We start from the raw sequence: 27543 nt of genomic DNA, 5'->3' as shown, positions 1-27543 counted from the left end.
TTCAGTTTTAAGTTGCAGCTAGGGAAAGAAGCAGCAAAATATGATTGTGAAACTACAGCTACAATTTGTGATACTCAGTGCTGACCACTGAGAGAAAATTAATGTTTAACTTGCCTTTCCAACCAGACTCAATTTCAAGTTAAAAGCAAGTTGACAAGAATACTGTCAGTTTCCTCCTCTTTGTGCCTGCTACATGTGCTGCTGCCCTACATAATTTTGGAACTAGCAAGAATAGTTTCCCAAGGATGTGATGACATGGTTTGTTTTTAGAGGAGGCTGTCTTTCCAACCAGAAGATGACCCTCTTAGGAAGAGCTTTCATGAAGACTGTGTCTTGAAGGCACCAGGGCTTGCACATTGTCTGCCGATGACAGAATTTGCCTGGCATTGTCCTCGGAGGTGGTGGTTACATTATTCACTCTTGTCCTCTTGATGCATTTTCTGTTTTGTGCTTTCACTCCGCCATCTCCAGAGCCTCTCTAAACTATTTACTTTCTGTAGCTATGCAAGCTTTGTCCCGATGCCTGTAAATTAAGCATGCAAACAAGAGTATTAGCTATCAAGAAAATAATTGTGAAGCTTACGGGCCACGGAGGGCAAAGGGTTGCAAACTGCACACATTGCAAGAATTCACTTCCCTGTCTCACAGTGTCTCCAAACCAGCTTGTTGAGAGCTCTGTGAGCCCAGCAAAGGGCTCTAGGTACTCTTGGTGGTGAGCTATTGAGAGGCCATCCTGTTGGTTCGGTTTTTTAAAAGGCCACTAATGTTATTACAAAAAGAGAAAAGAAGGAACTGTAGAGAGGAAGTGTCTATTTGGGGACCTTTTTTCTGTACAGAAAAAAGATGGTTTAGTCATATGAATGAAAATGAAACTTTCTGTGTTGAAAAACAGTTCGAAGTTTGCTGAGGATGGCTTGCAGCATTTTTAAAAGTGCTGGTCCTCTTCGGTGAAAAAAGTGCATTTTTTTAGTATCAGTTCAAAGCAACAATGAAATAAGTTGCTTTTGAAACAACTAAGTGAAACAGTTTTAATTTGTCTGAACAGGCTGTAAGCTGAACAACCTGATTTGGTTTGGTTGACGATATCCCTGCTCACCGTAGGGGGGTGGACTAGATGACCTTTAAAGGTCCCTTCTCACGACAACTATTCTATGATTATTACACAGAAACCATTAATTTGGACCAATTAAATATGGACTATGAAGGAATTTCCGGAGGAAAAAAGCAGCAAGAAAGTTACCTTTGACAGAATACTTTCCTATCTAGGCACTTCTGATACACATATATCTGAGTATGAATGCTTGATGTAATGTGACATTCTACCATTTGTTTTTATAAAGACCTAATTGTCTTTTAATATGGTCCCTCAAATGATATGTATTAAATCTTGTTTCAGTGGTACTGGAGTAGAAATAATTCTCAACTGTAAGAAATATGAAAAACTTTTGCCACACTACAAGATAAGAGCTTGGACTTACAAATGGTTTTTTTTTAATTGTAACAGGGGTATTTGCAGAAAAGTTTTAATACTTTTGAAGCAATGTAGCTGGAAGGGTATATTTTGTGTCTAGATTCTGATGTTGATAGTGTTTAAAGTGTCTCTTATGGGTGCCATGTGTTCATGTGGCTTCAGAAACATTTTGTTAATTTGTATTTTTAGACTTCATAAATAGAAAAGCTGTGATGGCAATTATTGGTCTATGATGACATGAAATTATGCATTTGATGGGGGAGACAGTAGCAGTTATTACTTGCAAAGAGCTAGCTGGGTAAAATCCCACTGCCTTGAGGAGACCCAGGACTACTGATGCATGCATGTTGCACAGATGCAACATGTCAGTAAAAAAAGGAAAGAGAAAAAAAATCAATGTGAAGTTTGGTGGGTTCATTTTTGCTGCCTTAAATGAGGATCTCTAGGTGGGGTGAAACCTCTACTGTGAGGAGAAAGTAGTTGAGGAGAAAGTAGTTTCTTTCTGACAGAGACTGCCTTCAGAGAACCTGTTACACAGTCTGTCATGAGCAAGCCTCGTATTTATTAATTAGGTGGGAGAATAATGCTAGTGCCTTGACACTGGCTCCTGTTTTTTCACACATCATGTGCTTACAGAGCTTAGGTGCACACTGAAGGTTCTTCAGCCTCACACATCTGCTTTTTCACTCATAAGTGAAGGCAGCATGTGTAACTTCCCTGCTGGCTTGGTGGCACATCCCATTAAGCCCGTGTAGCAGCGGTTTGCGTGTATGTGCCCTGGAGCACAGGAGGGAGGTTTGGGCTAAGCAAGTTTTACTCGGATAGTGAATTCTCCTGGAGGTGATGGGTTGTAAATCCTTAAACAGCTCATTTAGCATCTGCCCAGGCCCTTAGCTTGCCCTTAGGTAAGACTCGGCAGTAAAGCTGTATTAGTTGAAGTAAAGGTGCAGTTTAAACTCTAGACCGATGCTTTTGTGAGCATGTGAACCTGCACCAATCTAATTTGATTTAAAACGTGCCTTTAGCAAAACAGTCAGAGGTGGGCATGGTCATTCCTGGGTGTTTCCTTGGCAGGAGCACTCATCCAGCTGCTTGAGGACTGCCATCCTCATTTTTTCTCACTGACAGCATAGATTATTTCCTAGTGCTTTATTGCCTTCCCCTCCTATCCGCAGTCCAGGCTGTTTGCGAGAGCAACCTTTTCCTTATCTGGTTCAGCCAAGATGAGCCAAGTTGGCAAGTCAGATGTCGATGCCACAGAAGTTGTTGGGCTGGTTGACTGAACCAGGTCAGGGATTGATTTCAGAGCGGTGGAGCTGTGGAGTTTGTAAGAGCTGGGATTGAGCAACATGGGGAAGGACAAAGTAGGAGAGTTGTCCTTGGAAATGGACCACATTTCATGGCCAGTGCTTCAGCAAAGTGATGCTTAAAATTATTGACTTAAGTCTCTTCTGCATGTCACATCAAAGCTTGTTTTCCAGTGCATTATCTGAACACCACAGCTGGATGTTTCTGATTGAGAAGAATGTGTTAACTAATAAATTAAGTATTGCCCGAAGTTATATAAAGGCATAAGTCTTGATAATGTAAAATGGGAGGAAAAGGTGTTTGCTTGTTAACTTGAGATCATGTATAAATAAAAGCTTTTGTTGAAGGCAGAAGCTTGGGCTTTGTTGTTCTTTTTACTTCTGTGAGAAGAAGGGGAAGGAAACGCAGGGATGAGAACTGCATTGCTGCAGTTTTGAAAGAATGTTAACTTGTTGCTTTGTTTAAAAATATTTTAGTTATTCCTGTCTGCTAAATCAGGTTATTGAAATGAAATTATGACCTTTGCTTTGAGCCTGAAACAATCCAGAGGGAAAGCAGGTGTTCGAGAAGATTAAACCTCTTACCTCAGCTAAGAAGTGTTCTGGTAGGATTGAGGTTCTAAGTGTACCATATTTTTGCTGAGACTAAAAATGTAAGAATGAGGAAGAATTTTAGAAGTTGATTATGGTCAGTTGCCAAGAGCAATGCCATGATAAATTATTAACTCATTGCACTGTACTGCCTTGTAGTGCAAACAGAATAGCTGGTTATTGTGCTCTGCTCGGTAAGTCAACACTGTAAAAAATTCCTCAGTTATCTGGAAAATGTCTTCCTTGGAGTGTTTATTAAAGGGATATGGTAGAATCAAAAATCATGTTCCTCTCTGCTGAAGCTGGTTAAAACCATGGAGACAGTTTCTTTCTTTCTGTCTGGGGAGCCTGGTCAGCGGTTGTCAGTCAGCTCAGTTTCGCTTTTGCTCCTCTCCTCTCATGCTGCTTTGGTGAGGTGTGGTCCCTCCTACCTTTCCAAAAAACACACCAGAGCCAGGCAGTTGGGCTGTTAGGTGCAGAGACATGAGGCAAGTTGACTCATAGCCGCTCTGCTGGAAAAGCCATTCTGTGGAGACCACTCCTCTTGTGTTTGCTGTAACTGAGTCAGAAGAACAAATGCAGGAGCATGTGGGTGCCTTCCTGATGCCGTGCAGCAGCAATCTCGTGGAGAAAATTTTCAGTCTTTTAAGAATTAAGTAATGCTGATTTTTGTTTTGCTTTTATAAATGTAAATACCTCAACATTTACCTTTGCATTTTTGCTTCAACTATACAGAGCTTGGAAACTTAGATGATTTTAAGGTGCCTCAAAATAATTTATAAATGAATGTTCCCCTCCCCCTCTTATATTAGCCCTATGCTTTTTACATTAAATTTCTAAGTTAATAATCTATAATTAATATAATAGATATGAATTTGCATGTAAATACTACTTTTTGTGTTTGTTATGCTTGGAGCTAGTACCATAGTAATACAACATAAAATAAATATGTATGAGAATTTTGAAATGTTTGCTGTGTTAAAATCTGTTGTTCTCTAGCAGGACACAGATGAACTTTCAGGGTTAAAAAGAATATCCAGCTAGAGAGCAAACCATTTCTGGACCAGTGTCAGCATCTGCCACCCCAGTTTTCTTAGGAAAACACTGAATCCTGCCAGTACATGTTGCAAGATATGACCAATGTGACTTACGACTAAGAAGCAAATCTGCAAAATGCTGTTGGCTACATAGTATTGTTGGAATCTGAGATGGAAAATACTTTTTTTTTTTCAGTTCTTCTTTTGCCAATCCAGCAAAATTTAGTAAGGTTCAGTTCATGCTGCAAGGCTTTTTTGTTCAGAAAGGCTTTTGAGCAACTATTGCTTTTTGTATCTTTCTTTTTTTTTTTTAAATTTGTTGGCTGCTTGGGATTACTTGAGTACTTGTTAAGGGTGGGATATGTGTCTTAAGTGGATGTCAGAAATGTTGCTGAAGCAAACGTTCTCTTAGTGTCTGATGGGTACTAATTTAGGACTTTCATTCTGATTTCCAGGGCATGAAGTGGTCAAGCATTCAGTGACATGGAGTGATGTAGTCTTGTCTTTTGAGACAGGAGACACCTGTGGTTCAGTGGAATAACCTAGGTGGTCACAGAACTCATGTGGGAGCTCATGAAAGCCAGGGACAATATATGCTGTATCAGAGGAACCTAACTGAGGAATGTTTTTAAGTTAGAAATGAGGAGAATTTGGACCCTGTTCTTTTTCAGCAAATTGCAAACCTCTGACTTTGAGGTGGCTGTTCTACTAAGAATGCCAGTCACCAAATGAAGGCATTTTTATTCTGAACTGTTTTGGGGTGGAGACAGAGACCATGTGAGAATAGAGCACCTTGGTTCAGTGAAGGGTAAAATGTGTCATATACTCCTTGAAATCCAGTGAAGATGTGTACTGCTTTTAGGTTTATGCAGAAAATTCTCCTAGACTACAGCAATACGTGATAGTGTTGAATCAATTAAGTATCTACTGGCTGATATATTTCCCAACTTAATTACATGACTGACATTTCTTCTGTTGCTTTAATTGGGAACCCTGCAGATAAAAGCACAAAATTGGTTTTCCTTCATTTTATATCACCAGTTGGTCATTGATGGAGAATGGATATGAGGCCATCTTAATAATTTCTCATCCTGCCTCAAAATACAGTTTTTAGGCCGACTAAGGAAATTATGTTTTCTGACAGATGATATTATGGGGAAATCTAAGACTGAACAGAGGACAAATCAAAGACTTACAGAGGAGCTGGGTATAGCATATTGCTTCACATACAGATACTATAGAAGTTATAGCTGTGCTGGAGTTTCTGCTTTTCACTGAAAAGTTGTGCTTTGTCTAGCAGTTGGTTTTTGTGCTTACCACATGGGTACCAAATGCTTCTTCAGGATTTCAATTTTGCAGTAGATGAATAGGTGTGTTACTCTAGGTATTAGTGTTGGAAAAGCCTTGTAGATCATTCATTAACTTGTCCCCATTTCTAGGACAGGGTGGTCGTAGAAAAGGCTGGTAGTGTCTTTGGCGATGGGTTTTTTCCCACCAGTTGTAGTTCACATCTAAAGATCTCACCTACCAAGTAAAGTAACTTGGTTTCTTGGTGGTGTACAAGCCTGGCTGAGAAGACCAGACTCAAACCCTCCACAACTGGCCTGCCTGGTGTCCTGGGCCCTGATAGATGAGAACATGCCACCAGTGTTTTGTACACTGCTTCGGGGCCTTCTGGGGCCACATTTCAATACGCTTGACCTGTTCGCTTCTTTTTCCATCCGTCTGGCTGGCTTTCTGCATGTGTGCCTAATTTACTCCCTTTTTCTCTGTTCTGTTTCTTCAGAAGGTGTCCCAGAGTCTGTGCTCCCGACGGGCGGCCGTGGCCCGCGCAGGGGACGGAGGTGGCAGCGCGGGCGGGAAGCGCTGGCGGCTGGGCGCGGGTATCTCGGCGGCGCTTCCTGTCGTTAAACCACGAGCAGGGAGCAGATGCGCCAGAGACGGCAACGCCACCCGCCCCAGGCAGCCATTGTGCAACCACTGTCTCCCCAGCGCCATGCTCTGCGCCCGTGCGCTTGCGGCCTTCTCGTCCCTCCCAGCCCCTTCTTTAGCCACCTGAGAGTAAAGGTCAAGGCTTATTTAGTTCAACAGAAAACAGGACTTGAACTCCTGAAGCATGAATTGTAAGAGAGTAACCGTGGGAGTTATCCTGACACAGCGACAGCTGAGGTCCAGTGTTTCGTTTTCCACAGCTACCAGTGTGGGAGTTTTTAAATGCATCTGAGAAATGAGCAGGTTGGGCCTCAAGTTGTGCAATTTCATGAATATCTTTCTGGGCAGGTGTTTGCCACGTCACCTGACCAGTTTTTATTGTAAAATCTATGATCTTTGGAGCATTTCTTTCTTTTTAATTATTAAGTTTTTCATTTCAATAAACTTGTGGTTTTGAGACAGCTCTGGCTTTCAGTTAAACACTTTTTAGAAGTGCACAGAAAAAGCACATAAAAACTTCTATTGGAAACGGTGTAATTTTTTAATGTAGGTTGCATGATTTCTAAAGATATGTATCTTATTGGAACATAATTAATTTACTGAAACTAGAACTCTAGTATCTACCCCAGCATCAGATTTTAGAGAACCAAGTACTCTGCACATCAAAATTATTTTAGAACTGAAACTGTGCATGCATCAGCCTTTGACAGCATAGCTCCCAGAATATTGGGTTTTTTTCCTTAAACTGTATGTTTGTTGAGTAACCAGCATTGAGTAGGGATATCTTTGCCATGTGATAAAATGATTCTGTATTATATGCTCTTTAAAATAGGTGTTCTCAGCCTGAGGGTCACATTCCTCAGAGTTGAAATGTTGTAGGGGCAGTGAGATTGGATGGGTAAGGAGTTTGGAGATTTTTTGTTGCTATTTGTTCAGGTTTTTTCGTCCTGCCTTGTACTTGGCTATGGGGTGCTCTGCGTGGCAGCCCGCAAGAGAGGTTTCGTGTACACAGGAGAGCTGCACTCGCAGGCAGGCACCGCTCTGAGCTCCTGGTCCCCTGGGTGTCTGCAGGGCCAGGAGCCAGCACCACAAGGGCAAAACTCGGCACTTCGCCTCTGTGAAAGGCACCAGCTCTCACCATGCTAGCATAGCTGCGCTGCAAGCCTTTCACAGTGACAGGATGATTCTGCTGGCCTTTCTCCCTTTCAGGTTTTGAGCACAGTTCTCAGTACTGTCATGTTTGAGAAATTAAAGATACAAACAGGGCACAACCCCTGAGGTAAACACATAGTAAAACTTCCACAAAACTGCTTGAGGTGTATGGCATCTTGTAAAAAATCGTAGATTTGGGGGGTTTTACCCACCTCCACACAATTCTGATATTATTTCATTGAGTCTATGGCCCCAGTAAACGACTGAGACTTCACAGAAGCAGATGAAATGTTAGACAACAGAAATGAAAAAAAGAAAGGAGGGTGGAGGATAAATTAAAGGATGGATTAGAAACTATGTAAAGCAGCCTGTCTCTGCATTACCTTGTTTATTGTACTACTTAATCTTCCATCTACCACTCAGCTTTCCCTTGTGTTTTCTTATTTTGCTTCTTTTTGGGGGGCTTTTTTTTGTTTGTTTGGTGGGTTTTTTTAGTTCTTTATTGTGGGGTGTTTTTTATAGCTTTTTGTTTGTTTCATTGGGGTTTTTTGTTTTTGTTTTTGTTTTTTTTATTTATTTGGGTTTTGTTTGTTTTTCTTTTTTTTTTTCCCTTTATTTTTTCCCTCTGGGTTGAATGTTGTACTGGGAGAGGAAAGGGTAGATTAGAAGTGATACACAAAAAACATTCTGCCTCTGGTTCCTATGATAATTTGTGGGTTTTCATAACAGAGATGATGTCTGCTGAGGAGCTTCTTGCGTGATGAGGCTGTGGTGCTGCAAGAAAAGCTGGAATGTTTATTTTCCCAGAGACCTAAATGAAAATTGTCAGTGGGCTAGAACAGCTATCCTGTAAAGAAAGTCTAAGAGTTACTCACCCCAGAAAAGAGAAGATTCCAGAGAGATCTTGTTGCAGCCTTTCAGTGTATAGATGGGACTTACAAGAAGGATAGAGACTTTTTACCAGGTCCCTGTAGTGCCAGGAAAAGGGGAAATGGTTTTTGACTGAAAGAGCATAGATTTAGATTGGACATAAGGAAGACATTTTTGACAATGAGGATGGAGAGGCACTGGTACAGGTTGCTCAGAGACGTTGTGGATGCCCTATCCCTGGAAGTGCTCACGCTTAGGTTGGGTGACACTGTGAGCAATGCGATCTAGTGACAGATGTCCCTGCTTCTGGCACTGGGGTTGGACTTCAGTGATCTTCAAAGGTCCTTTCCAATCCAAACCATATTTTGGTTCTCTGCACTGGGACCTGCATCAATTCCTGAAAATTTAGAGAAGTCAGATGTCACCTAAAGAAGGATCTTTCATCTTCAGGAGATGCAACCTACCTTTGTTCCCATTCATTATATGGAAAACGTAGAACAATCTTAGTGTTTTCTTATGGAAGCATTAGAGGTTCTCAGAATGAAGGAAAGGTAGGAACAATCTTATCCTTGTGGGTTAAAGCGGGGAAAAGCTGCTGTAGGAGAAATATGTCTCCTCAGTTCCCCTTCTGTGTATGACACTGTAAGGGTTTCTCTTTTGGGGAGCATGAGCGGACTTGTGCAGTCACCCCATTCAGGCAATGCCTGAGAGAGGGGGGCAGGTGCATGCTGAAATATCTATATTACTCACTCTGCAGAGCCGAGGGGAGGTAGAAAGAGGTCTCCAGGTTTGTGAGCCACTGGCTGCGTTGAGATTGTGCTGCTTCCTTTTGCAGAATGGGACCAAGTTGGGCACACAACGCAACACAAGGTGATAGAGCGATTTTGCATTTTCCCCGTGGGATTTGGTTCCCTCCCAGCCCTGCCTGCTGCCTTGCTTTCCCCCACAGCTGGGGAATCAGGCTGGCTCACAGAGCCCAGTGGTGGGGGCTGCAGCTGGATGGCACAGGCACATGCACAGCAGCCACCTCTTATACCTTATTTAGTTCTGCAAAAGACATGGGAATGTGAATGATGAAATGAGGAAGAAGTGAGGCTTGAATTTCTCTACACCTGGTTGGTGGGAGCTCTGAACATTTCCAAAATACACTGTTTCTGTAGGTGTTTTCATGCAACACTCATAAATTCTGTGTCAAATTCATTTCATTAGCAGTGAATTTCTGTGTCTCCCAGGAGCAGGTGTGTGCTCATATAAGAGTGACTTAGGCTTCAGTGTACACTTCCCCAGACATTACGAAATGAGAAATACTGGCTTGTCCAGACACTGCCTTCCCTGGAGGGACCTTTGCAGACCCTGTTCCTTTTCCATAACACTCTTAAGAAAAATCTTTTTGCTTTTTTATTTTAATCTTGTTGGTCTTTAAGTTGTGCTTTGTCACTGTTTGAAACCCCATGGTGGGAATTGTTAGTCTAACAACAAATCAGAAGATAATTTATATTCTCTTAATAGCCAAGTTCAATGGTTTGAAATTCTCCAGACTAATAGTCTCCCTTCTTAATCCCACCCCATGCAAATACTTTAGAACATTAATTTAGGCTACACTGATCTGTAAAAAGAAAAATGTACAAATGGCATGGGAATATTAGGTTCTGTCTTATTCTGCATAGCTGAAAGTTAATGTATTTATTATTGTAATTATGCTAAACATCATGAAGCATATCCATTTTTAGAAGAACCTGAATGAATATATTACATTTCAAAGTGCATTAAATTTGGGAGCTTAAAGGCCCAAAAAGCTAACTTTTAGTTATGTCATGAGTGAATGTTCTTCCCCACTACAACTGTGTAAGCAATCTCTCACCTTCAGGAGGTTTTCAAGGCATGGTTTTAGATATTCTCTGCTTGGTTCTTTAACTAAGATTTTTTTTTTTTCTGCAGACATTTAAATTACTTGGGTCTGTAACATGTTATGTCCTGGATAGATGTTCAGTACAGCAGAAACATCTGTGAACTTCAGTGTTAATGCTGCTTCTCCAATTCAGGCAGCCTTCAGTACCTCATTGATTTAACCCAGAAGCAGCTTTTGGGGAAGGGCAACATTGAACAAATAGGTGAAGGGCATTGTTTTTAAAAAGGCATTTGGTTCTGGACCCTTACAGTGCAAGATTAAGAAGTAAAGAGACCATCATACTCAGAGTCCAAGGACTGGTGGCTGAAAAGCTGGACATGACCAACAACGTGTGTTTGCAGCCCCAAAAGCCTGGGCTGCATCAAAAGCAGTGTGGCCAGCAGGGTGAGGGATATGATTCTGCCCCTCTGCTCAGCTTTCCTGGGAGCCCACAGTTCTGTGAGTCTGTGAAAACAGCACAGTTCAGTGAATTTCTAAATTGGAACCTGAAAGGTAATGATTACCTTTTGAAAAGCTGGCTGAAATGAGACAAACATATGCAAGAGTGAAATAAGAACAGTGTAGAAGCATTTGCCTCTCAAAATGTCACTCTTAAAGCATATCGAGTGAGTAATGCTGAAGATGCTAATAGAGAGAAAAAAGGAAAGATGATGACCAAGATTGGAGATAAAAAGCTCAAACCTGCAGCTTCTGTGCGGGGATGGAGGAGTCATGTCTGGAAGGTCTAGAAACAAGTGAATTGTGTTGCTTTTTTCTGCGTACAGTGGGGAGATACTCAGTGTATCTACAAGGAGATTTTTGGTATAACCTGCACATAGAACTCTTTGTGCTATGTGCTCCACACCCATAAGTAGTTGGCTGTCTAGTAACAAGGTGGTTTGTATACCAAACAAGTTACAGCAAGAGCCTAAGGTCTGGGTTTTGTTGGTTTGGGTTTTTTTTCCCCTTTGTTTTGTTTTTTTTGAAGTCCCTCTGGCTATGTAATACTCATTTTCTAACCAAGACAATGTCCCTCCCTCCATGTCTCAGTGCTGTGTGTGTTTTGGTACTTTCTTAAAGTTGTAGCCAATCTCAAGTTCAGTGTTAAGCTAATGTTTTGAAAGTATTCCTTGAGTCAGAGCAAATTGGTCAGCAGGTGACTTTGCTCCCTTTCCTGTATGGTTCAGGTCTCACCTATTGTTTTTTACTTGAGAATATCTGGAGTATTTTGTTCCTTCTTGTCTTTCTCTTGGTGATCTCTGATGCTGGTACAAATTTTCCATGCAGAAAGCACATCCCAGCTCAGAGCTGTGACTCCTGCTGAGGGAAAATATAGAGTTACAGCCTTCCAACCCAAATTAGCCTTTACCCTTCTACCTGCAAATTTAAAAGCTTATATCCTTCAGTCTATAATTTTCACTAAATTCAAAATTTTTTGTTAGGCTTTAGATGACGTGAATTGCAGCTACAGTGATCTGTAAATTACACTGGAAATCAGACAGATTTCACCTCAGAAAGGTGTAACAAACATCTTGCCTTGGGAGACTCTTAGAGATGTGGTTTGTTTTGGTGTTAAGAGACCATGTCTACCCTAGCCTATGTAAATTCTGTCTGAGCTACTGTAAAAATCCTGTTTAAGCCAAGAATTCAGTTGAATGTACTTGTGCTAAAAAACTCCAGATAATTCTATTAGAAAAGACAATCAGTGAAAAAGACTACCCCAGAGTCGTCAGACTTGGAGGTTAGTGGGAGGGAGTTCAGAAGTCTGACTGGTGGCTCTGACTTCCCTGTGTGCAGCTGTTCCTTATCAGGTTGCCTGATTGTAGGTATGGTTTGGTACTTTGCACCTCTTCTTAAATTACCTTTCATTGCCATTTCTACAGACTTTTGAATTAAGTAATTCTGCTTGTGAGATGTTAGGAGGTGTTGTCCCCTTTTCTTGGGTTGGGCATTTTTGGTTATTTTTTGAGGGTTTTTTAATATATATGAAGGCTCAGTGCAAGTATCAGCTTTGTGATTTTGACAGCAGGAGATGTGCCTTAGTTTTTCCAAGAGATTTGCTGATGGAGATTTGTCTCTCCCATCCTAACCTCATGAGTAAATCCCTGTCTGTGTTAGGAACAGTGTTGGACTCCCCAAGCCCTTAAAACCAAAAAATTCACAATGCTACTTGCCTTAGTTCACTCATCAAACTGTTTCAGAAAAACTTCTGAAAAGACGTAATCTCAGTTGTGACTGAATAGGTGACAAAATGGACCTTTGGGGATGTTTAGGGAAAGTGTATGTTGGGGCACTGTATATGTGCTCTGACTGGTTGCAGATTGTAGAAAACAGGTGACTTCTTGCCTGGTTCTTGCAAAAGTTCTCACTGATTAATTCCTGTGGTATAACCTTTGGAAATGCATGACTGAGTACTTAATTTCTGATATTATGGGTAAAGGTAAATGAAGATCTTTGTGGAAATAGATTAAAAAGCTTCAGGCATGGTTTGCAAAAACATGTTTTAACTGATAAGCTTTATAAATAAGACCGAAATATGTATCTGTATTTTACTCATGTGTAATTGTTAACCACAGTGCTAACTTGGATATAAATAAAAGTGTTCTTGTAAATGAGTAGGATCTCTTGAAGACCAAAATGCTTGTCTAGTGCTGAGTTAGAGCAGTTTACATATAAGTGTTAGTTGAAGTGCTTTGTGGTATGGGCTGTACTGTTTCTCATTACAAGCCCTCTTAGCCATTTTTTTATTTTGCTTTGCCTTGACTAGGTCTGTGATTCTTATCTAAAGGAGTAAAAGTTACTTAAGTAAAGATTTAAGTTAAAGCAGCATGTAATTAAAGTTCTTCTGGTGTGTTTCATCTCTGCTCTGAGTTAACTTTCTAATAAAATGTAATGGTCTATCACCCTATATTCTCAGCTTTAGCAAAATGCACCACAGGTCCCAAGAAGGAGGATGAGTTGTAAGACTATACATATTCATTTGTTAAACTTCTGTTTAAGTCCAAGATGCATGATGAGCATGTAGGAAAGCTAAGGTAGCTGTCATACAAGAACACATTAAATACCTTGTGTACTTCTCTGAAGCACTACCACTGCAGCTGGTGGCCATGGGATGGCCATGCATCTTGTGTAAAGAGGGAAGTCACTGCTCCTTTTGTTTCAGCATTGCAGGGTTTGACTTGCTACTGTCTAAATTGTAGGCCCTAGTCTGTGGGAATAGGGTTAGCAGGACACCTTCCAGAAAGGGAAGTTGGGCTAAAAGCCATCAGGGAGATGGTGGAACAGCCAATCCCAGGGCAGCACTGCATCCTGGCTGGGCAGAAGGAAGCCCGTGTTGCTGGGACAGCCATGGCTGGAAACACCTTCTCCTTGCACTATTCCAGTTACGTGCCGAGAACACGCCTGCCTGCCTCCTGCTCCAGCAGCAGAGTCTGAGGGGAGGCAAGGAATCAGTATAATTACATGATCTTGAACCCAGAATGGGGATTGGGGTTTCTCAGACCTGCTGAGATAAGCAGCAAGTGCTTCCAGACCAGGGTTCTTGTTGGAGGTAGGGTCTGCAGATGCAGGTTTGTTCTTGGGGGCATCTTGGAGCCTCTGTTCTTGGTGTTGCCTGCCTGTGTTCTGCAGTTCCTAAAATGAAATTTCACTCCATTGTGTAGCTGTTATGTAAGAAGGGAAAACAATGCCTCTGCTGCAAATGTTTTGTAATTGATGTAGTCTAACTCAGAATAAACTTTTCTCCTGTTGGTAGAAAGGGTTAAGCATTGAGGGCAGCAGGTATAGGCAGACTTCGGTATGTGATATATTCGACTGTTTTGCAAGGTGCTATAAATGTTGGCTCCCTGTAATCTGATACCAGGGTAGGACAGGCTAACCTAATGGAGGAAAATAGACAGCAATGTAAAAGAACTGGAAATTCAAGTCTAGCTGATTAATACCAGCCTGCTCCAGAGGCTTTGACTGTTCATTTTGCTGACAGCTGACAGCAAATGAGAGGCAAACAACAGAAACATGGCCTAATCTGCTCTGTATTCTTACAGGTTTTTTAAAGACAGTGAAAAGGTAAGACACATTATATTTTTCAAACTGGCACTTGCTGAATGCAACCTTGAACATAAACATCACTGACAAGAACAAGTTACCAAACTGAGGCTTGAAGTCCAAGTCTCTGTGTTCGGGAAAGGGGAGGCCTCAGCAGGTTCTGTGCAGATTAGTTTGTGCCGCTTTCTAGCTGGTGCATATCCATTAAATTCAGATTTCTGAAACTGCTCAAGTACTCAAACATAGAAATGCAAATCACTCAGCGTTTCAGTGGCTGTGTCAGAGAGTAATTTTGAACTTACTGAAATATTTTGTTTGTTGCATTTGACAGTCTGTTAGAAGAGTTTTTAAAAAAAATAATTGCAAAACGAAATCCACAAAATGCTAAAAATCTGTGTTGCAGAAGTTGTAATGGAGTTTTTACTGAGCTGGGTCCTGTAGCAATTTTGCCAGAATACTGAAAAAATCCTGTAGGAATTTAACTCCCTGATCTAGAATTACTGATGCTTGTCTGGAAGAGGTTGCCTGGAGTAAGAAACTTTTAACTTGAACTTGATCCCTGCTGGCCTCTTTATTTTTGTTTTCCTCTTTCATAAATATATATTTGTATATATATAAATGAGCACTATATATACATATATATATATATATATATATATATATATATATATATGTATATATAGTGCTCATTTATAGTGCAGCTAAAAAAATAGTTATTGTTTTTGGCCACCAGTTTTGCTTTGGTAAACTTAACTTTTACCTGCTGGTGATTTAAAAATAATGACTGTGTTACTAATTTATGGGTAAAATGGTTTTTAGAGAACAATTGACAGTTTTATGTCAGTATTGGGTATAGACTAACAACTGGTAATTTGTGAAGTTTGGCACCCTTCCAAAGCAATTATATTTCATTTCTCTGATCTTTCTTCCTCCCACTGCCACTACTTCATTCTTCTGTTTGTATGTGTTAATCAAAAGAGCAAGATCTTCCAGGGTCAAACAGTTCTTCCCCCCTCCACCACCCCTCTTTTACAGGTTTCTTTATATCCTGTTTTAGCTGAGCTCTTCAGCTCTTTCTGAAAGATCCAAGGGATCTTTCCCTTGGAAATCAGTGAAATTTGTCTTATCTGCAGCTCTACTGTTATAGATGCTTATAGGCTGGTGGTATTTATGCTCCATAAAAAGTTCTGTTAAATGAAAGAAACAACTTAAAGGTGCCTTTTAAAACATTTATTTTGTGTTACTGGAATAATACATTGGCTGTAATAAAGAGTTCTGAACCTGATTTGGGATTTCATCAATTTACTGTTTTCCTGGTGTCTTTTATTAAAACAGCTTTTTGAGATTTTGTGCAGTATAAAAAATAGGAAGATATATGTGATACTAATGTTACTTATTAATGCTGGTAATTTGGTTATCTTATTACAAGACATAAAACCAGTGTGCTCTTGCAAATTTACTATTGGATAAAATAGCATATACTAATTGTTATAGGAGAGGACATAATGAGAAATCTTTTGTTTTCTTTTCTCTCCATAATTAATATCATTTACCACTTGGTGAGCTATACTAAGTGGACATTTGCAGTGTCATATGCAATTTGTAGTCCATCTATTCTGGTTTTGCAATGTTTAATATATTACTATTTTTCTGATGAAGAATATGTAAATCCAAAAGTGCACAGTTAACAGGAATAAAATGACAGCAAAATCCTGCATTTAGAGACATGATTGCAATCTGCATTACTGAAGGTTTATCGTGTGTTAAGACAGCCTTTTCCATAGTTTAAAAAGAAATCCTTATGTAATGGGACTAATTTGGTCTAATTACATTGAGCTGTTTTAAAAACATTTTACAATTTTTCTAAACTTTTGACTTCTGTTGTGTCTGTAGCAAGGAATTTGAGCAAGTACATCTAGGCTGATGCATTTTTAATTGCTTTTCTTTCATCCTTTCAGAAGTAGTTTCTTGTTGACTTGAGTGTCTCCCTGTGAAATATGATCACCTGATATTTTCCTTTCTTTACCAATAATGATGAATTAACTATAAAAGGCAGAATCAAGGGGAAGACCAAGTTAGTGATTGCCAAGAGTTTTGGACCAGCAAATCACACTTCCCAGCCTCTGCATTTACTGGATGTTAGTGTGTTCATGTACCATTATGCAGTAGCAAGAGGAGAAGCAAGTGTTTGTTATGAATGTTATCTTTTCAGCTTGTCCTTGGATCCATATTTCATTGCTGCACAAGGCCATGCTTTCAGAAATATTCCCCATAACAAAAACTGATGGTTTTGTTAGGATAAGAGACCTTCAGATAGTCCTACAGAGAATTCTTGGAAAGACGGGCAGTAATACTGTCGGTTGCCTGGGAGCTCAGTGTGATGGTGTGCTTGAGGCCAGCATTTGTCAGGTAGTAAAGGCCTGACTTACCCCTCCTCTCCTTTTTGACAATGCCTATGCACAGATGTTAGCTTTCCAAGGCCAAGGCGTTCTTACTGCCCTGAGATGTTGGTGCTGCTCCATTCCCTGACTGGTAGACAGACTGTGGAATCCTTGAAGGTCTGGCAAACTGTGTGCTTGTCCCCTTGCACTGCCTGGGGGACGCTCTCCTTTAGGTGTCCTTTTTGGGGGGGTGGGGGGGTAGTTCATCTTGTTTGGCTTTCAGTGGGTGAGGGGAAGATGAAGCTATATGTTTTCCCAGTGGCACTGGGGTATTGATGAGCAACAGTGGAGGAGGTGACTGAACTGGAAGCAGAGAAGAAGGACTTTTGTGTATCCTCTGGTTGTATAGATATGTGGGAGATTGTGGGGTTTTTTTAATCTTTGGTAGGCAAAACAGCTGCACCAGAAGTTAAAAGTCAAGTCACTAGAAGGGCACACATTTTGTACATATGCTTTGGTGCATATGTGATGCATGTGCACATGGATGTAAAACATGTTCATGCAACTGCAGCTGGTATGTGTGTCCTGCAGGCAGGTAGAGTAGGGGCTGTGCAGTGAAGCAACATTACGTGGCTTTTATCCAACTGTAGTTGAAATAAGGGATTTATCTGTGACCTTCAGTAACCCAAATTCAATATGAAAAGTTTCAAAGCTGTATGAGTAGCCAGATGATGGCTTAGCCACTTCTAAAAATTTACCCTTTTCTTCTATTTTTGGTGTCTTACTGAATGCTGAAAGTTGGGCAGCTGCAAAATGGTGTTTGAATCCACTAAACGGTTTTGATTGGGATGGAAGGAGAGCAGGGGGCTGGCAGGCAAGGAGGAAAAGAGGTCCAATCTCTCACATGATTTGGGGAAGAGAGATGGAATGGAGCTGTCCCCTCATGGGAGATGGGTCATGTCCCATCTCCTTAACCTCTTCTTATACTGTGCAGTCTATGAAAATGCAAAATTCAATTATTTTCATGCTGGGGGAATAGGGAAGCAGGAGAGTGGAGTTGGACCCTCTATTCCCCCTGGAGTGTCCTTACTCCCTTGCTTTAGGTCAGCTAACTTTTCCTGTTAGGTTTGCTCTACTTTGCTAGAGCAGAGAGGTAACTAAAACCGAGCCTAGCCTTTCCTTGCTTGATCCAATTACGGAGGCTTGATCTTAACATATGCTCAAATACTTTTTTTTGGAGCTCAGGAGCTTCAGTAGAAAAGCCTGTCTCACCTCAGTATCTTTTGAGTTGCTCTTTAGGCCTGGCCTGTTGGTGGTAGGCTGATCTTTTGTTGCTGCAGCATAAATCAATTAATTAGAGTGCTCTAGGTCTACACACCTACGCTGATTTGAGGCTGCCTTGACACATTGAGTGTGCTGGTGGGAGAGGATACAGAGGAAAAAAAGCCTCAACCATGCTTTAATTTTTTTCAGCTTTCCCAGCAATGCTCTGCCAGGTTGCTGGGTTTGTGTACAACAGCTGTGTTACATAAATGTGCTGAACAAAAGGGACTTTAAAAAATCTGAGGGAGCATGGGAGATCAGAAGAAAATGGTTTTCAGGGGTGGGGGAGTCCGTAAACAGTGATGGAGCCATTACTGTTAGTAGTCTGGAAAGGAATCTGGCCTCAAATTAAAATATTCAGGCTAAAAGAGATAGTTACAAAAAAAGAGATTAAAATATATTTTTTTTTTTTTTGTGATGGCAAAGAGCTTGTTGCTTGCATTTGTGTTCTTTTCTGTCTTTGGAGTAAGCATCTGTTTTTATGTCAAGTGAGTTAGTTTAATTTCTTTGATATTGACTGGATTTTGTGTCAGTTTTGGGGTTTTATGCTTGTTTATATTTAACACATAAACCCTCTTACTCTCTCTCCTCCTTGCTGTATATGCGCTGAGAGCCTGTGGTTTCCAGACGGGCTGCAAAACAGGGATTTATTGATACTGATGATTTCTTTGTCCTTAATGAAAGCTAAGCAAAGGTCACTGTTGGCTTTTATTATGTCATCTGGCCTTTGCACAGTTTGCCCTAGGCAGCATGGATGCTCTCAGAAGACTTGAGTCTGTTCCTTATGTTGTATCTTTCCTTCTTCAGTTCTACCCTCTTAACCATGTTGTTTTTCTATCTCCTTTAATTTGTGTGAGCAGTGGAAAGACTGAGCCTTGAGAAACTTTTTGTACCAAGTGACATATATGAATTTGTTCTTCTTGTCATTTCATCAGTGCAGATGCACTGGGTCTAAGGGCATGTTTCAAATCCATTGTCCGGTGCAAATTTGTGATATTACTGGACAGTAAAAATTAGCCTATGAAGAATGACATAGAATACTAAACTATTAACATTTATGCTTGGTGTGGACTATATATAAAGATCATTGTTGGTTTGGGATTTCTGCATTTAGAGAACTGCAGTATTATTCAGCTTTATTATTGCCCCCTTTTTAAGGAAACCTGATTCTGTGATGATACTTGTTGACTCTTCAGCAGATGAACTGACTCTGGGTTGAACTATCCTTAACCTCTGTTGGTAGAATGGAGTTAGAAACATAGTGAAATGGTGTGGTTACCATCCATGTGTTTGACTTCACCTGAGATGGTTCTCAGTCCTTCTGTTCAGATTTCTTGAATCTTCCCTTTCCTCTCAGTCTCCTCTTTTCTCTGTATCCAACATGGTGTAGGGAAGGCGGGGGGGGGGTTCAGCTTTGCTTTTCTTTTAAGTCACAACTTTGACATTTCTAGACTAGTGCTAATGCTGCAGACTTAGAAAATCAGCGGGAATTTCCAGTCTCAAGTGATTTTTCCTCTTATTGAATGAGTGGAATTTTTTCATCAGTAACTCAGAATTCAGATTTGCACTTTAATCTTAAAGCACTAAGCTGGTTCTTATTTTAAATGTATGAATGATCTTATTAATTTCATTAAAAAGGCAGTGCAGGATAACAGTCATCTTTAGTAACCCTAAATGGGGCTGGATCCAGTAGCTTGCTGGAGGCATCATTCAGCTCATCTGGGATGCTCTCAGTAGCAAGACTTGAGTCTTCTAAGCTTATAGCTGACATTTAGCAAATTTTTGGGTTTCTGCCTGATACTTTGATGCTATGCCCGCTCCAGTATGGTGCCATTGTCTTATTTTGGTGTTCTGCATTACAGTACTTGAGTGATAAGGTAGAGTGGCCTATACTGGCTCATATTATCAGGATTTGAAGGAGAATTTGTGGATTCCAACATGGAGCCTCATTGCAATATTGCAGCTTCACCACTGGAAAGCTGTTGGTTCTGGAGGTATTTCTTAGAAGCTTTGTTGAGTTGGCTCAGTTAGTCCTCAACGGGTAGGACTAACTGGAGGGTATACATGGTAAAGAGTGGTGGGGAAAAAGTTATGATGTCTAGCTGATGTCTAGGACAGAATCCTACAGTACATCTTATGGGATATTAGAGTAGCATGTACTGAAGCTTAGATTGACTGAATGTGCTTTTTGACAGACTGATTCAGGAGCTTGTTTCTAGATATTAAAATCAGTGGATGGGAGTTTCCAGGGGAATTGAAATAATTTGAGTTCTGTTTCAAGGATTAACCAAAATCAAGATGTTTGTTTATATTGTTGTGTCTTAATGGTGCTTTTTATAATATATTTGTACAACAGTTAGTAAAAATGAAAGAAAAACCTTACTTCCTCTGTAGTTCTGTAAATTTGATGTAAATTTTATGGTAATATATATTGGGTTCCCTTTCTCCTAGGATTATTTGTATGTGGTCAAGCTTACTTTGCATGTGAAAAGAATTTTCACATTTTATGCTGTTTGCAAATAACTTATTTTCTACTTGCAGATGTATGTAAAATCAGGCAGGGGATAAGTGGCATTACATAGCAAAAACAATAGTCGTGTTTGTGTTAGCCTATAGACAGCAGGACCCTGTGATAGCTGGAATAATGAGAGCACAGTTTATAAAAATAGATGTGAAGGAAAATATAGCTGGTCTAGAATTCTGCTGGCTTCTGTGAAAAGCTGCTCTTGTTTTCTATATGGCAGAGAAAGTAATATGGATTAAAGAAAAGCACTTTTGCATTAGTCTGCTGTGCTATTGTTGCCCAATAGATCATTTGTTATTACTATATGCTGCAACAGAAGTAATGAAAAATATTCTGCAAACAGTAATTGTCTGAGTCCCTAACCTTTATAAAGTTATATGTAAACGCTCACCAAAGCCTGTTCACTCATCTTTGGATTTGATACTAATGTTGTGGTTAGATGTTTCTTTTGTAAAAAATGTGCTTGACTTTATATAGAGCCCTTGGTGGTTTTGGGGTCGGGGTGTAGGGTAGAAGGAACAGTCTCACATCACTGCATCACCACAGTGAAGAATTCATAAAACAGGTTTTGACTGACTATTCCTACAGTGGTATCAGGTGATTAGGAGTTTCATGTTAGCATAAAGTGTGACTGGTTTAAGCAGTGTTTGTGTGGATCAAAAGCATTATGCTGCTGCAGTCTCTTAAATGATATTAAATCAGGATAATTAGTATTGCATTGAGAGTTTTGTTATTTCTTTTTTAAAATAAAAAGTGAGGAAATATTTCTTTATGGCTTTTAGTAAGTTTACTGCCACAGCTTTTGTATCTTATGCATTTAGTGTACATTTTGATTTTATAGTATGTACTGTAAAATGTTAATGTTTTACAGAATAATGAATAACCTGGCAGTAATGGAAGAAAATGTCAGCTCCCCGTGCATGTGGGAAACTTTTAAAATTTTTAGGGTAGCTTGACCTCCAGTTTTCCTTATATTTAAGAGCTTACTAGGTGGCCTGTGTCTCCACGTGTTCTTTATCCTGATTTTACATTGACTCTATTAATATTTCTTGACCATAGAAATCTTACTGGGTCTTAAGAACTTGTAGCCTTTGTTCATACATGTGGCTTCAGTCAGTGTAATAGCCGTGATTATTAGGTCTTGCAGTATACAGGCTCTGAACAATTAGCTTAACCTCCATTTAAACAGAAGTCTCCATTTGGACAACTGAGGAGGTTCTTGTATTTCCCTCCTTGCATTGTGATTATTTACAGTGAAGTTGCTCTTCAGTGATTACAGGATGTGAACTTAAAATATTATTTAATCTTGTTGGACAGTTACAATTTATTCCTAAGCAGGAACCAAAAGAGAAGTTGTACTTCTATTACTTTATGTAAAGTTTACTCTGTGTAAATTGTCTTCTCTTCTGAAAAAGTTGTTACATCCTTGTTGGCATAGATTCACCTACTTGAATCACTGTCTGTAGGCAATATTATATAGTTATATACTATATATTATATAGTTATATACTTTACTTTCAGGCTGGTATACAGGATGATAGGAGTCTAGGTTGGGCCAAGTTGTGCTTACTCCCACTATGCTAGCAATGGCAATGGCTCCCTAATGGCATCCACATCTTCTAAAAGGGAAGGCCAAATAATTAGATTTAGGGAAGTCACCCAGGATTATATGGTTGCATGTAGTGTTTTCAATGCCATAACTCTGCCAAAGTATGGAGAAAGCCTTGTTAACTATTCAAGTCAACCACTAAAATGGGAAGCACTGAGGTTGAAATGGTTCCTACGTACTTGTACTTTCTTCTCTGTTAATGCATGCAACTCTCATTAAAGTAAATATTCTGTTGTTAGTGTTGTGGCTACTCTTACAAACCTTTTAACAGCTAGTTAGAACATGCTTTGGAAGTTGGGGAGGTTTGCATAATCTTGAGTTTCCTGATTTCTTAGAAGGGTAGGATCTAGTGACTTAAATGCCTAAATACTCTGCCATCACTAGTTAGGAATTTGGGAATACCACAACCTATATAGGAAAAGCAGCTGTTACATTTCCTAGAGTGAGGGAGTACGAGTCTCTGACATGATCCTCCCTAATTAAATTGCTTGGCACTGGGGAGAGGAAGATGATCTTCATTTTTTTGAGTTTCAGCCTACTGCAAAAACAAGGCAAAGTTAAATCTCCTGTACAAAGGCAGATCCTAATCATCACCAATGGCAATTGACGTTGATTCTCCTGTGTGTCTCACTCTGGATGGGTACATCTTGGACCTCTGTCCCTTATTCTTTTGTCACAGCAGCTCTTAATCAAAAGCAAAGAATTTTGCTCAAAACACTAGGAACCCCATATTTTTCTTCTTTTAAAATATATTGATTTAAATTCCTAGGCACCAACATACTCTTTAGGTTCCTGATTTTAGACACCTGCTCCCATTATTATTTTGAAATGGTAGATTTTTAAATTAATGTCTAGGTCACCTGAGTTGTATGCAAAGAGTTTTTTTTGCTCTTGCATCTTTCCCCAGAGGTGGTGCAGCAGCCTCTTGGTCAGCTCACCCAACCAAGTTTACCTTTGGCACTGATGAATAAGTAACAACATGGGAGGTGTGGGCAGGCATCCTTTCACTGAAGCTGTTTACGTTCAATAGTTGGGGAATTTTTTTTTTCCTTTGCACTGTGCAGTTTTTTTGACAGTTCTAATTTACTGTGACGTGGTCAGTGCTGTTTCCTTCCGGCTGCTTGCGAGCCTCAGGTAGAGATAAGGGTATGTTTACAGTGCATTTTTAGCGTGAAGCTGAAGATCTGCTTCATGTAGGAACACGGGCACTCTCTGGATTGTACAAAGAATTTATTTATTGGTTTCATCATGTTGACATGGGGATTCAAGATCCAGAACATTTTACTTGCAAAAAAACCCAACTTCGTTAAATTTGAACTGTATGTAAAGAACGAATGTGATATACTTGAGATATCCTACAGCTGAGTAGGTCTGTCTGAATTCTGTATTTTTACTTTGAATAAACTGTGAAGATGAGAGGTACTAATGAATATGAAAACTGCATATCTGAATCAAATGAAAACACGTATTTTCTCTTTGTTAACTTTTGTATAATTTCCTTAGCCTCATGCTTTTAGTATTAAACACTTTGATGTCTTATTTCCTGAAACAATTCTGTTTCAGGTAATGAAACTTCTCATATATTAATCAGTAAAAGTAATACCTTTGGAGACAAAAAAGTGTCCAACTTCCTTGGACGTAGGACAGTTTTAATATGTAGAAAGCTTTATTGCCACTGCTACAATTTCACATTGCCAAAGTAACAATTTTTTAATGATAATTTCTTTATTTTTCCCTCCACAGTGGTAAAGGCTATCGAGGCGGGAAGAACAACTCAGGAAAGGATTTGCCTTGGTTTGTTTTGCTTTGAGAAGAACCCAGGAACACTGATGATCTAAGAAACACAAACATTGATACTCGATTCATTTTGCGAACCTGACTTTCTGTCCAGCTGGATCTCAGTGAAGCTCTCTGTCCTTTCACATTCGAGACCATTTTTCTTTGTATGTGGAGTGGAGACCTGGGAATGCGTTATTATGGCAGCAGTTGTACAGCAGAATGAGCTTGTGTTTGAATTTGCCAGCAACGTCATGGAGGATGAGCAGCAGGTATGGGATGGTGTAAGAAACCATATTTGTACAAGTCGGTGTTAGGAGTATTATGAAACATGAGGGAAAAATGTGGTGTAAAACACAAAAAGGAAACATTGAGGTCATTATTGTTGCAGCAGATCTTTGTGCTGTTTCAAAAGTTTCCTGTTGCTTCCTGTAACTTGCATGCACAGAACAGAAATTGGTTGAAATGTTATAACCTCTGCAGTATTGCAAAGACATCCTCCTCCAAAAATATTTTTCCTGTTTTGCTTATTTGTGCCAGTAGAATCCATGCATGTGTGATGTAGAATTCTCAAAATGACGGTATTTTATAGTAGTTGCAACTTCTCTAGTGTGCTAGGATAAAATTCTGAGTAGAAGAAATAATGGTCACTCTGCAGATGACTGGAAGGGGCAGTATGTACCTGTGCACTGTTATTTACAGATTGGTTTCTAAATTGTGTTACTGCACAATTATTCAGAATTATTCAGAAATAAACTTGAAAGTAATTTACATTGGTTTCTTTTACACTACAGGGAAAATATGTCTGTTTCTACCTACGTAGACTCTCAGGTGTTGATTATTTAAACCACATCCTGTGATTTCTGAAGCTTCAGTGTATTGTAAAAATCATGTAGCTTCTTTGTAGCTGGTGGTTAATATTAGAGCTTGCATTTATTAACTAGAAATGAGGTGTCTGAGCCTTTTAAAAGGCTAAGTGCCATGACAAACTGTTCCTTTTTTGTTAATGTAAAAAGCATTTATTCTCCTCTCTTAACATATACCCTGCTTTTGGCTTTATAATATTGTCTCTGGTTTTCTGTATGGCCTAATATCTGGCTGGGTCACTGGCCTATTTCTGCTGTCAGAGTCATGCGATCATTTCAATGAACTGAGTGTTGTCTGTCTAAAGTGCTAACTCAGTTTTGGGTGGAATTAGTAATGTAACTTCCTTCCCTGTATTTTTCCAGCTTGTGGTAGCCTGGGGATTTAGATATGGGAATTGCACAAGCGTAGTCAAAAATGAGCCTTACTTATTGCTTCTGCTGGTTATTCATTGCTGGCTTTACTTTACAAGCCAGTAGGAGATGGTAGAATTGAGGTAGGGAGGGCTACTTCAGTGTGGTTTCTGGGAGGGGGAGTGCGAGCAGATAGGGTTTTGTTTTGTTTAGCTGTGCATTTTGCTTCTTGCAATTTGTTCTGTAGCATACCCTAAAGGTGGTGAAATCAAAGATGTGAAAGGCTGGAGATAGAGGGTGCATAGCAGGAAGTCCATTGCTCCAGTCAGATGCAAGCTCCTTTTAAATCACTGGGTTCACTTAGTTCAGATATCAAAGATGCAGGTAGCCAGCTAGCTGGCTGCCTGAAGGTAAATTTTAAATGCCCAGCTGTAGAAGAGAAGTCGTGCACAGGTGAAGACCTGGGAAGCTGGAATAAGGTTTGGTTTGGCTGAGGGCTTGCAGTATGTTAGCCCAAAAAGACTGCTTCTTGCTTATACTTGATTAACCTGCTTCTTACTACACAGGCGTTATTGCTACTCCTAAAGTTTTAAAGTTCTTAGATTAGTTGTGTTTAGGGATGGACAACACAATTTGTGTTCTTTGCAAAAATGTGTTGGGCAAAAGCATTTTTTGGATCTTCATTATTTACAAAAGGTGTCATTTATTTTAAGAACTTTGGTACTTTTCTTCTTGTCAAAGCTTTGCCTAGAGCTTACTTGTGCCAAGAGCTCTTGGGACATAGAACAGCTGTGGAGAGAGGTTCAGGGTCTAAGTGGCAACTATGCTCAGTACTTCAGGGAAGTCATAATTCATGGCTATTTTGCTTTTTTTTTAAAGTCTTGGTTAAACAACCATAAATTATGAACAGTCCATTTGCAAATGTAAGCATTCAGTGGCAGATGCCAATGGGAGGGGCTCAATCACATGGACCCGTGTGAATGGGAAAGACTTGCTCTTATCAGCTTTATTCTTTGCAGTTTAGAAAATAATGATTTTTAAATTTTTCGTTATTCCTGGAGGGTTCATTTATCGCATAGTAGATCTGTGGTGAGGAAGAAATGAAGTGAAAATATCCTTTTAATTTTCAGAAGGGAACAAGTGGCTTGGACTAAGGCTACTGATAGCCTGTCTGGTTTCTGCTACATGTCAGAGATCTGGTTAGAATAGAGAGTTTGCTTTTTTCCCCCCGCTTTTCTGTGTTTTTTTTGTTTTTTGAGTTTTTTTGGGGTTTTTTTTTGTTGTTTTGTTTGTTTGTTTGTTTGTTTGAGTTCTTTAGTTGTTGTGAGATAGAGGGAGACAGCTCACACAAAACTGGGTAGGAGTTCCTGCAGGCTGTGGCTGAGTCAACACTGCTGCCTAAACCTGCTTCTCTTCCTATCTGCAGCCTCTTTCAATGCCTTTTCATTTAATCCTTTGTAGACTTTTTGATCAGGACAGTCTTAATTTAAAAAGCTGAATAAAAGCAGCCTAGTGGCTAGATCCATAGTAGGAAGCTTTAAATTATGCCAGGGAGAAGTTGAATCATTACAACCATTAATTTGCTAACACGGTTCCCAGCATGACTGCTCTGTGTCAGGCTGTGCTCTCTCAGGTGGCTCTGATGCTTGTAGTAACCTGTGCTTGAAGACCCCTTCTATACCTCTGGCATTTGTTTCTTGTGGGAGGATGGATTGTGAGAGAATAGAGATAGTGCTGAAGGTAACCTCACCCCTGAGGAATTGCAGCTGGACTAATTACCAAAGAGTAGGAACAGCCTTGTCTTTAATAGGTCTTGGTTGTGTCCAGTAAGGATGGGTGTTATAAAAGAGTGGGTTAGTTGGTCGAGAGGAGAGTTGGAGTTTGTTGGCTGTGCTGTGAGGAGTAAGGGTTAGGTCGTCGTGCTAGGGACAGAAAGGGTCAGGTGTTCATGTTAGGGACAGTAAGGGTTAGTATGTGCTGTGAGGGATGGGAAGGAGTCAGCCAGCTGTGTGGAAGAAAGAGAAAGAGTCAGTGCTGTTAGGAGCTGCCCATGAGAACTCACAGAGGGAAGGTATGAAAGTCTATCTACAGTAAGATAACAAACTGGCAATGACAGTCAGTTCTCATCCACCATTGATTGGTGCCAAGCACCAACGCCAACAGTTTCTCTCTTCCTTTCTTCTGATAAAGATGGGTCTGAAACTTTAGGTTGAGCCATGACTTCTGCACCATCATCTTATGCCTAACTTTGCTCTTCCATGTTCCCTGATAATCTCCATGGGCTTTCAGAAAGATTAAGCCACCTGGTCAAGGTGAAGGTCTACATTTTTTTGGCTATTTCCAGCTCTTGCAGAAGGTTCCTTCCTTTTATCCACTTGTAGTTTTATGAAAACTTTAAGGAAAATATGAAATCTGTAATAA

General features: G+C 40.0%; 1 protein-coding gene across 2 annotated transcripts in view; it reads left to right on the top strand.

Annotated features, from left to right (window-relative positions):
* Positions 1-27543, top strand: part of ELF1 (E74 like ETS transcription factor 1) — an 88283-nt gene that overhangs the window by 25322 nt on the left and 35418 nt on the right. For both annotated transcript variants that reach the window (XM_021530807.2, XM_077781376.1), the window contains exon 2: positions 23873-24177. In XM_021530807.2, coding sequence (XP_021386482.2) covers positions 24106-24177 — 72 coding nt within the window. In that variant the 5' untranslated portion in view covers positions 23873-24105. The remainder of the gene's footprint in view (positions 1-23872; positions 24178-27543) is intronic.

Source organism: Lonchura striata, chromosome 2 (genome assembly GCF_046129695.1).
Source record: "Lonchura striata isolate bLonStr1 chromosome 2, bLonStr1.mat, whole genome shotgun sequence".
Lineage (NCBI taxonomy): Eukaryota > Metazoa > Chordata > Aves > Passeriformes > Estrildidae > Lonchura > Lonchura striata.
The sequence above is the reverse complement of the archived record's forward strand: the minus strand, read 5'-3'. Positions and strand labels throughout refer to the sequence as shown.